General features: G+C 40.0%; 1 protein-coding gene across 2 annotated transcripts in view; it reads right to left on the reverse strand.

The window, feature by feature from the left end:
• Positions 1–12,323, reverse strand: part of LOC127572234 (isocitrate dehydrogenase [NADP], mitochondrial-like) — a 54,513-nt gene that overhangs the window by 28,108 nt on the left and 14,082 nt on the right. For both annotated transcript variants that reach the window (XM_052019186.1, XM_052019187.1), the window contains 3 exons: positions 11,067–11,158; positions 2,964–3,129; positions 4–164 (listed from right to left, as the gene is read on the reverse strand). In XM_052019186.1, the coding sequence (XP_051875146.1) occupies positions 4–164; positions 2,964–3,129; positions 11,067–11,158 (419 nt within the window). The remainder of the gene's footprint in view (positions 1–3; positions 165–2,963; positions 3,130–11,066; positions 11,159–12,323) is intronic.

A 12,323-nucleotide genomic window follows, 5' to 3' on the forward strand; every position in this document is an offset into this window, starting at 1 on the left:
TACCTGATCTCCATATGCATGTCGTCCTATTGTGATTGGTTTCACCCAGCCAGGAACAAGTCGTGGGATGTTTTTGCAAATAATCGGTTCTCTGAAAACTGTGCCACCTAAAATATTTCGAATGGTCCCATTTGGGCTTTTCCACATTTGTGTCAGTCCGAACTCTGAAAAATTATCAGTTGGGTTTTCATCATTAGTTTTTCACAATGTAAACCATAGAACCATCGAACCATACAGCACAAAAGAGGCCCTTCGGCCCACCGTGTCGTGCCGTCCATCAGACCACCTTCACACTACCTAACCCCTTCCTCCCGCATATCCCTCTATCTCACATTCCTCCATATGCCTATCCAACAAGCTCTTGAACCTTTTCAATGTATCTGCCTCCACCACCACCCCAGGCAGTGCATTCCATGCACCAACCACTCTTTGGGTGAAAAACCTCCCTCTGACATCTCCCCTGAACCTCCCACCCATAACCTTAAAGCCATGACCTCTTGTCTTGAGCATTGGTGCCCTGGGAAGGAGGCGCTGACTGTCTACTCTATCTATTCCTCTCAATATTTTATTCTACCAAGTCAATGTAATGAGTGCAGTCATTGAAACTTTTACAGATAGCAGGTCCTCGATTCTTTTCTTTTTACAATATTTTTATTAATTCCACATAGAAAATACAGGGTACATGAATCAGAAAAAAGACAAAATACTACAAAATACATTGTGTTAAATCATACTTGAAATCACAATACCCCGTATTGATAAAACAAAAAAGATAGTTAATTAATAACAATTAGATTGGAATAATTTTATTATAAAAAAAATCTAAACCCACTACCAAAACCGAAGCTGTTTGGTTAAAAAAAGGACAAAGAAACACCCTAAACAGATAATAATAACAGCCAATATTTGTACTTTAACCACCAAATCAAAGGTTTTGAAAATAGTTCAAAAAAGGTCCCCACAATGTTTGAAAGTCTAAATTAGATTCAGAAATTGAACAATGGATCTTCTCTAAATTTAGGTATGACATAACATACCATAGCCATTGGACATGAGTAGGGGGAGTAACTTCCTTCCATTTAAGCAACACAGCCCTCCTGGCTATAAGAGAAATAAAGGCCAATACATGTAAATCAGAAGTCTCCAAAATTATGTCTTTTCCTCCTACAATCCCAAATAATGCAGTCAGAGGATTAGGCTTAACATTTATAAACACTTATTTAAAGAAAACTTTCTTACTTTATTGAACTATGTGAAAAGGGTCTTATCAAATTGGTCACCCCTCTCTATATTGTTGATTGGCCGAATTAATTCTATTAAAATGAATATTTTATCTAAATTTATATACCTATTTCAGGCTTTACCTGTTTTTATTCCTAAGTCCTTTCTTGACTCTCGTGATTCAATTATATCTTCTTACATATGGAAAATCAAACATCCTAGATTAAATAAAGTTCACTTTCATAAAGCAGGTTCTTGATTCTGAATCAGTGACATTTGCACCACCTGGTGGCACTTGAGTACAGATGATTTTCAATAAAGGTTACAAGCACTTTTTGAGTACATAGAATGGTCTAATAGTTGGGCCTGCTGACTGCACTCACTTCCTATGTTCCTCGTTCCCCCAGGCTTGCATTCATAGAGTCCAGAAGACTATCTTGTTGGCCCGGATAGTACCAGAGCCAAGAACTGAGCCCCAAGCTGTGGCAGGGCCTCAAATTGATGTGACGAGAGTGGGCTAGAACAAACTCCAATCACAAAACTCCTCTGAAACCCTCTGACAGATGGCAAATCCCTGTTCCTTCTTTGCTGACTGAATATCCTGGACAGATTTGACAATGCTTCTGGATGTCTATCATTTTATGAATGTTTCTGAATGCTAAAAAAAAGGAAATAAAATTTAACATTTTTAAAAACAGCAAAACATAAACAATTTAAAAAAATGTAATGCAAATTTTTCTTTTCTGAGGTCTCAAACAAGTTCTAAATTGGCACAGAGTCCAAAATCAATTTCTTAGAGGAATTGCTAGGGAACCTCAGCAAGTTTCTTCATCATCACAGGATTCAAGAGGTCATATAAGCCACTCTTGCCTCTACAGTATTTATTCTATCTTTATATTCTGTTCTCCTTACCATTAATACCATCATTTCACTAACCAACTAGAGAATGCTAGGAAGACCATCCATATTTGAACAGAAAGCTGTCAATAGCCATCAGAAAGCCCAAACCTCATCTTCTTGTGACTGCACTTTACCTATTTGCTTATAAAACCACACCTCACTATAAACTATAATGGGTATACTGGTGCAAATACTAACACTAAATATGCACAGCTTTATTAAAAAAAATTATAAGAATACTTTGCACATAAAGTGATATTCAACAAATTTACAATCTTAACTTAATTCTTTAGTGCATATTGAGGGAATGCTACATTGTGGGAGGTGTTGACTTTCAATGAAACATTAAACTGAGGCCCCAGCCATTTTGTCCAGCTGGATGTACAGTCACAGAGGAATATAACAAAGAAATAGGTGGAGGATCTATGGAGAGAGAAACAGATCTGATGTAGGATTATCGAGTTGAAACATTAACATTTTTTCTCTCTGCAGATGCTACCCAACTTGTTGAGATTTTGCAACATTTTAAAATTTTTATCTCAAATTTCCAGCACCAGCATTTTTTTGGTTTTTGAATAATACAAGGAACTTAACTGCAAGGTTTGCAACTTACATGTTCACATACAAGTCCCAAACATTCAAGTGGATAAGCACCACATACACACTATAATTATGTCACCGACTAACAGATAAAGCAATCTTGAAAACAGAAAAATTGAATGTGCACATTTTGAATTTTGACAACAAAACAATAGCCCACTATATGTAGTGGGCAATTAATACTGATAATGAAATCAATGGTCTACAAATTAGCTTATAATTCAATTCCCTCCACTGCATACCTTCCACACGGGCTTCATCTGGTGTAATGGTGGCACACTTCACTGCAACTCCATATTTTTGTGTCGCCAACGCAGACTCAATGGTCACCTGGTCCTCTGTTTTATCTCGACTGGGGAGACCAAGATCAAAGTATTTCAACTCCACGTTAACATTAGGCAGAATAAGCTGTAAAGTAAACAACAGCATACTATTAACGTCTGTGTACTATGATGGCAAGTCTGTACTTGATTCAGCAGCCACATTGCCACCTTTGGCAAAATGCATCAAATAGATTTTCAATCGTAATACTGCTCAGTACTCTGGCACTTAAGAACTTCCATATTTTACACGGCATCTGACAACTTGGGCGGGGCTTCTATCACATGCCATCTTCCAGATTCCTCTGAAATAATTACATTACTTCTGGTGCAGTGGTAATTCACACAAGAAACAGGCCAGATTAACTGATCTCACAATTATTCGCAATACTTTGGCTATGAATGCTAATTAACTCACAGAAAGTCAGGACATCAGAATCCATAAAGGATTGGCTTGTTGCCTTGAAATTTGTATCACCCACATAAAAGCATCATCCATGAAAAGACTGGTTCAGCCAAAAATCTCAGCTATTTCAAGAGGTACTGTAATTGTTCTGGGCTGATCTTAAACAATGTCTACATAACGTGCATTTAGAGCTTCCACATATGATTCAACCTGTAAACCTTAACACATGCACATTTTGAACAGAAGGGGATTGAAATGTCACCACCACCCCCCCCCCCCCAACCCCTGACAGCCTCCAATGCACCTGAACCCACAGTCACCGTTGCAGACGTAAGATCAGTCTTCTGGAGAGTGAACCCACGAAAAGCACCTGGCTCAGATGGTGTCCCTGGTCATATCCTTAGATCCTGCACAGATCAACTGCCAGGGATATTTGCAGACATTTTTAACCTCTCCCTGATTCAATGGGAGGTTCCCACTGTTGTGGGAAAAGGTTCTTTGGGGTCTCAAAGGTAGAGGACTCTGGACAGTCTTTGGATTTTAAAAAAGGGTTTATTTACAAAGACAAACATGGGAACGGAATAAACGGGAACGGATGCACACTCACACACACACACAGTGAACTAGTTACAAACGATCAGGGAAAATGCAATACGGTGCCTGAACCCCCCTGACTCCGGACAAGCATCGGCTCTACGCTACCAGGAATCTACTTAGGATGCTCCTAAACCCCTGTGGAAGTGCACACTCTTACCAGTGGTCCCTTGGCGTGGTTTCGACTCCGGCTGCAATTGAAAAGAGAAAGAGCCACGCACATGTGGCATTCTTTATAGTGTTGGAGAGATGGGTGGAGCTAGCTCAGGTAATTCAACAGGTCCAATAGATCATGGCCAGGTACAAAAGGTGTGCATGGGAACCAATGGTCAAGAGTGTGTGCTAATGAGTGGGTGGAGCCAGACCTTGATTGATAGTGGTGTCGCTTTTGACCAGTACTCGATGTCACATGACCTTTCACACTACACCCACCTGCTTTAAGAAGACCACTATCATCCTGGTACCTAAGAAAAACAAGGTAATGTGCCTTAATGACTACCACCCAATGGCTCTGACATCCACCATCATGAAGTGCTTTGAAAGCCTGGTCATGGCACACATTAACTCCAGCCTCCCAGACAACCTTGACCCACTGCAATTTGCCTACTGCCAAAACAGGTCTACAGTGGACACCATCTCCCTGGCCCTACACTCATCTTTGGAGTATCTGGACAGTAAAGACACCTACATTAGACTATTGTTTATTGACTACAGGTCCGTCTTCAATACTATAAGTTCCAAGAAAACTCATCTCCCAACTCCTAGACCTGGGAATCAACACCTCCCTTTGTAACTGGATCCTTGATTTCCTGGTCAACAAACTGTAATCAGTGAGGATAGGCAGCAACACCTCCGCAATGATTATTCTCAATACTGGTGCCCCACAAGGCTGCGTCCTCAGACCCCTACTCTGCTCCATATACACTCATGATTGCGTGGCCAGATTCTGCTCTAACTCCATCTACAAGTTTGCAGATGATACCACTGTAGTGGGCTGTATCTCAAATAATGATGAGTCAGAGTTCAGGAAGAAGATAGAGAGTATAGTGACATGATGTCATGACAACAACCTTTCCCTCAATGTCAACAGGCTCAAGGAGAGCTTCTATCCTGCTGTTATAAGACTGAATGGTCCCCTGGTACGATAAGATGGTCTCTTGACCTCACTGTCTACCTCGTTATGCCCTTGCACCTTATTGTCTATCTGTACTTCACTTTCTGTAACTGTAACACTTTATTCTGCATTCTGTTATTGTTTTACCTTGTATTACCTCAAATGCACTGTTGTAATGAAATGATCTATATGGACAGTATGCAAGACAAGTTTTTCACTGTACCTCAGTACATGTACCAATAATAAACCAATTTACCAATTTTCTCTTTCTTCTTAGGCTGCACCTTGGAGTCAAGGATGAAAGCCTGATTCTGATTCCACTCTAGTTCTGTAGGTTCAGAAATCAATGGTGAGGCCAATGTGGGATCTGCAGATTCTGCCACAGATGGGGCAAAATATGATTGATGGGATGGACGGATAGGAAGTCTGTGAAGCAGTGTGCTCTTCCCACCAATTTGGTTTGGCTTCTGCATGCTCCTAGAGGGACGCTAGGCTCAAAATACTCAGATCAGACAGCATCTAGAGACAGTAACAGATCTAATATTTCAAGTTGATGGCCTTTAATCCTTGACTCTGTGGAGGTGCCTAAGCAGCAGATTTACAGGTTGAATCACAATTACCATACCTCTTTTGAAATGTATTTTTTGTCCAGTTTGATAACTGAGATTTTTGGCTGAAGCAGACAAATAAAACGAGCATGTTTTAAGTTGCACAGGAGGGAGAAAGGTGGAGAAAACAAAGGGGATGTCTGCAATAGGAGACAGAGTGTAATATAAATGGTGGTGCCAGCAGCGAAGGCGTGTTGATTGCAAATGATCTGACTGGACAGGTGCAAGTATAAAGAGATGAATGATGACAGAGGAGTGAGGGAAAATATCGGTGGAACTGAGAGATACAGAACAGTGCAGTTGCTGAGACAGTTGCAAGAAGATCAGTGTGGGAATGCGACGGAGAATTAAAGTGACAGGCAGCAACAAACAATCTGCTGGGAGAACTCAGCAGGTCAAGCAGCGTCTGTGGGAGGAAAGGAACTGTCGACGTTTCAGGTTGAAACCCTGCATCAGGACTCCTGATTGGTTCTTCCAGCAGTGTTTGTTGCTCCAGATTCCAGCATTTGCAGTCTCGTGTCTTTAAAGTGACAGGCAACTGGAAGCTCGGGACACCCTAGTAGATTAAATGGAGGAGGTGCTCTGCAAAGTGGTAAGTAACCCAACCTCCCTTTTTGAGCTCTTACACTGGCCCAGCGTAAACTCTAGGAACAGTTCATCTTCCGACAAGAAATATTACAGACTCCAGGACCCAACATCCAATTCAGCAATTTCAGAAAACCTGTTCTTCTAGTTGGTGCTTGAATTATCTTCACTTGCCGAGTATTGTTGAGATTCCCCACACTGTCCCAGATGCTCCCTCTTCATTTTGAGTGGTTATGATGTTGGGATTTTCCAAAGGTCAGTGAGAATGTTACACTTTTTGCCCAAGAGGTTTGAGTACATTGTTGAATCTTTTTTTCTGTCTTTCTGGTAATCTCACATAGTGCCAGAGATTTGTTTCAGGAGCCTTGGGTTTTGTATGTGAATGGTGTGGACTGCCCATCAGAATTACCTTAGTGCAATTAGAGCCTCAATGCTAGGGAATATTGGCCTGGGAGAGAATGCTGATCCTGGATTATTGTGCCAGTGGATTCGGAGGATTTTATGGAAACTGATTCTACCACGGAGTGTGTTGGCAGTTCCTGTCTTGGAAGCTACAGGAGGGTAGGAATCACTGCTGCCAGGTAAACCGTGTGCTTCTGGTCACATTTGAGGTGTTGGCCTTTTCCTTAGATGCTCTCAGGCTGTGCCTGTGCACTGGCAAATTTCACCATCAATGACTGCCTTTTTCAAGAAGAAATGGAAAGTGGTCCATTTTTTCCAAGTTATTTGCTGTAACCAAGAAGATGGATTTGGTGGGCATCTCACATGACCTCCAATATGCTATCATGAATCTTCCATGTAAACTCCATTTAACAGTATTACAGAAATTTATTAGAGCTTAGAAGTTTTTAAAATGTCTCCAACATTCAGAAAGATATAAAAATGACAGAAGTTGAAATATTATAACAAAAATTTTAATTAAAAAGAATTCTCCCTCCCCTTTAAAGATAGCGGTTAGCACGACGCTATTACAGTGCCAGCGATCGGGGGTTCGATTCCCGTTGCTGTCTGTAAGGAGTTTGTATGTTCTCCCGTGTGTCTGCGTGGGTTTCCTCCGGGTGCTCTGGTTTCCTCCCACATTGCAAAGACGTATGGGTAGGTTAATTTGGGTTTAAAATGGGCGGCGAGGACTCGTCGGGCCGGAAGGGCCTATTACCACACAGTAAATAAAATTTAAATTTAAAAAATTTAAATTTATTTATCTCCCAACCCAAGTTGAAACTAATGGGCTTTCAGATTACAAGTCCGACATTTATTGCAGGTTGAATGGCTGAACAGTGGTTGTTCCAAACAGAACTGCTGGGCACACCCAATGTGATTTTCCCCGACACTTTAGATTGATCAATTGCTTCTGAAGCCTTACCAGTACTGGAAGAAAGTTTGAACAAAATATTTTCCATCTTCATTTCCCTTACCCCCTGATATGAGCTACTTGGGCAGGAAATTTTCAATGTCCTTCTTGAAAGATGCAAAATCAGTGGGGCAGTCCCTTCTGAAAGGTACTCACATGTGTCACCATTACAGAGTTTTAAAAAAATGGCCAATATGGTTCACCTACCCTCTAAATGATGTAGCAAGACAGGTAGTTCATAGGCAATTAAATGTGGGCAACAAACGCTGGCCTCATTAGTGGCTTCCATGATCCAAGAATACGTTTCTCCAAAGAGAAGCAGGGAAAGAGGATAATTTAGAATAATGCAGAGCTTGTGGCTTACTTTACCATAATCTGTTCTGAATTATTTTCAGAAAAGTGCAGTTTTTTACTCAAATATGGATTATTTATTTCAATAACATGGAAGGCTATTCACTTAGACCTTAAAATGAAAGACACAGATTACCTGGTGCAAGGACCATATCCTGATTGATTGATAAGACATAGCAGGAGAACTCAAAGAGCAAGTAGCAAGCCATCTCTCTCCTCCTCCCTCCCAGTTCAGGTTGATGGGGTGGGGGGGAGGGCAGGGGAAAGAGGCGAAAGTATTGGAATTGCACAACTTAAATTAGAAATGCAAGTGATACGTTTTCAAATAGGTTCTCACAAGTGCCGTTATTATTTTACTCACTGTCCTGCCAACGTACTGTCTTTCAAGTGCCATGGTTCACAGATTAGGTATAAAAATCAATTAAAGGAACTCCTATTCATAATTGCCTTAGCTACAAAAAAGGTAATTACTAAGATATCTTGTCAGAAATAATGCAGATAAGTAATGTTTTCCTTTAAAGTTTCCTTTACAAACTTTAATGAAAAACATAGCCACAGGGATTATAAAAACAGTATAGAAAGAGACAGACAAATATTTGCACATAATGAGGTAACAAGAGAGAAAAAACACAAACGGCAATGAATAAAAAGTGCAGGAAAGTAGTTTGGCTTCTCCAGACACATTCTCTTGGATTCCAAGACTGAAAGGTAATACAGTACTTTCGAGTTGTGTTATGGTCTGTGGTTCAAGTTGAAATTTACCGACTGTGAGACAAACTCAGTTTTCCAGTCTATTAATCCTGTACTTTGTATTTTGGACTGAAAAATCTAAAATTTGCACTAAGGTCATCAATTTGAGGTCATCATGCATCATTTACACAAGAAATTATTTACCTTTTCTACACCATCCAACTGCAGTTCAGCAAACTCAATAGTTAGACAGCATTGTTTCAGTGACTTACAGATAAGAGTGTTTGTTATATGCACGCCAACTGAAATGTTCCCACATTGTGATAAATATGGATACATGAATTTGCTAATACTCTAACATAATTTAGATGTAAACACTCTAATCACAAAAAGTTAGCAGGCAGGTCCAACAAGTAGTAAAGATGGCAAACAACATTTTGGCTTTTATTGTAAAGGCCTTGGAGTTTATAAGTAGGGAGGTTTTGTTAGAATTGTACAGGGTGGTGGTGAGACTATAACTGTAGTGCTGGGCACAACTTTGGTCCCCTTACTCAAAAAAGGTTACAGAGCATTGGAGGCAGTAGATGGAGATTCACCAGGCTAATTCCTGGGATGAGCGGGCTGTCCTGTCAAGAGAGAGTAGACAGTTTGGGTCTGTATTCCTTTTGGTGGGGGGGTGGGGGCGGTGGTGGGAAGCGGTTGTGAAACATATGAGGGGGCAATGTTGAGATGTTAAGATGTAAGGAAAGCACCGGAGAGAGGCCACATTTTGTGTGTTGCCCTGTACTGCTGCCACAAAACAACAAATTTCACAACATACATCAGTGATAATAACCTGATTCTGATTCTGTTTTTACTAGTGGGAGGGTCTCAAACAAGGTGATATAGTTACAAGGGGCTGATCACTTCAGGCGGAGGTACATAGACATTTCTTTTTGCAGAGGATAGCAAATATCTGGAATTCTCTATCCCAGAGGACTGAGGAGGTCAGATCATTAGAAGTACTTAAGGTGGAAGTAGATACATTTTTTGAAAGATTGGGGAATTGAGGGCTATGAGGAGTTGAGGCCTGGGATAGATCAGCCATGATCTTACTTAATGGCAGGCCAGGTTTGAGAGGCCAGATGGCCTACTTCTGCTCAGTTTTTCTTGTGTTCCTGTGTAATGCCTTTTTTACTTTGTTGATTATAAGAATAAAGGGCGGGGGGACAACTAATGAGGAATCTGAAGAAGGAACAACAAACTGAAAATATTGGAAATGTACAGGTCAGACTGTAAAGAGAAGTCAGTGCCACACATTTTAACTCTGGAACTTTTCATCAGTTTCAATGACATAAGCACCAGAAATACAAATCAGTTTTTTCCATTCACATCTGCTGCCCGACCTATTGTGCATTTTGTTTTAGCTTAGGGTGCAGAAGGGAACAATCTTGTCAATTTAAATGATTTTGTAAAGACTATATCATCTCCAGGGAATGTGGTTGCTCTACAGCTAAAAATTAATTTATCAAAGTACTATGTGCAAGACAATAAGTTCAAAGTGATGGGGATTCAAAGTACAGCCTTGAAGTGGATAAGAAATTAACTGGAGGGTAGGAAGCAGTGAATACATGTTAGAGAAACAGTACCAGATTAGAATGTGGTAGGGTAGTGGTATATTAAGTGTGCCAGACATTGGTTCTAAAACCCCTAAACCCCATCCCCCCTACCCTAAATTGATGACTTTGGTCCAGATTAACATCTGAAACCTTGATCCATCTGCTAGGCACCAACTAACGTGGAAACCGATTCCAAGACTGCTCGGGAATGACGGCATGCATAAGATGGGCAAAACACAACAAATGATAATTTAATGTGAACATTTGAAATTCTGCAACTTTTAACAAAATAAAGGCTTCAGATCATTGGTAAGCTCTTACATCAAGATAGACATTATGAAATAATTAAAAATATCTGTATGATCTGAAACTAAAAAAAACAAAGCACTATTTGCTTCTAATTTTATTTCAAGAGATTCTCAACTCAAATCAACAAATGGTTCATAACTTTTGGCCTGTAAAGGATAATTACATGGTTACAATTAACTGGATAATAATTGATTGTATGGGTTAACTTTTGACAATGCTGCTGGTTTCTACAAGAAAGAAATGATATTGTATTGAAAAAGAGATGTTTTTTCAATTTAGAGGTCTACTGATTTTCTATTATTGTTAGCAAGTTAGATGAAAAAGTATTAAATGAAGCAAGGATAGATTGAACCCACTTAGAAAAGAGAATGCCACTAAATACAAAGGCCATATTCATTCAATTTAATCCATCACGTTACCTTTTCTTTAACGAAACTCCAAATCACTCTGGTCATTTCATCTCCATCCATTTCTACAACAGGATTTTCTGCTTTGACTCGTTTTTTAGCATCTGCAAAAAAAAATATTTCAAATCACTGTGAAAAACTTAAACAAAAATCAAAAGAATGCAAACTGGTGTCTGGGCATAAATGCAGACTTGGAGGGACTTTTGTAGGAAGTCAAACGTAGTGGGAAAGGAAGAAAGACATTCGCATATGTTAGTGAATTTATTTGAAAGTGCTGCAGTTTACCTTGGTCCAGGTTTTCAATCCAAGGCTGGCACTTTAAGAGAAACTGCCGTATCCAGCCTGGTCAAACAAGGTTAATGCATTCACCTTACAAGCCAAGTCAATGATTTATGACACAAGAGACTATAAGTTATTTCCATAAGTTCTATGAGGAATTGAGTTTAAAACCTGTGTGGGTTTTGTAGTTTCCAAATTTTTTTTTTCCAGATCCTCCACACAGATGGCATGCATTCCAGATGGTTGCTCTCAGGAATGCATAAGTGATATTAAGCTGTATACAACAGACTCAGTAGTGTAATTTGCAGTCCTGAGACTTGTGCAGAAAAGGAGGCAAGCCTTACCCCCAAGATGTCATTCTTCACTCGGCAGAAGACTTTTAAAAAAAGCATACTCTTTCCACTCACTGCTAGTGTAGTCTCAGACCACTCCCCATAAGTCTTTCCCTCCTAAGTGAACTGCTGGCCAATCAAAGCTCCAATCCCACCCCCACTACCTGGTCACATCTCTAATTCCAAGATCTCCTCACCCTCAAATTCCAGAGCCTTATCCCAACCCTACCTATCCTTGAGCACTGCAATCTATGAACTTTCTACTTTCGTCTCCCACAAGTTTGTGAACATAATGCCTTTCCATTACACATACAATGGCTTGGACCTTATGTGCAAAAGATTATTGCTGCTGGGGCTCTGCACACTAAACTGGCATAGATGTTACTCCCTGACCCACCGCAGTCAGACTCTAACTTCCTTGCTGCAAATGAAGCTCAAGATCAAGATTTTCCAACCCAATCCAAAAAGATACAACCATATTTTTGGGTAGCTTTTTTAAAATGAAGTTAAAACAATGCCTAAAGAGTATAATTACTGTTGGAATCTGGAATAACTTGTCTGTCAAGTTTTTATAAGGTCATGTCTGGATTTACAATTGATGATGCCTTCCAAATGTCAAATGCTAATTCATTCTCCAGTAAGAGGTGAATCAGAATTT

This window comes from Pristis pectinata, chromosome 7 (genome assembly GCF_009764475.1).
Source record: "Pristis pectinata isolate sPriPec2 chromosome 7, sPriPec2.1.pri, whole genome shotgun sequence".
Lineage (NCBI taxonomy): Eukaryota > Metazoa > Chordata > Chondrichthyes > Rhinopristiformes > Pristidae > Pristis > Pristis pectinata.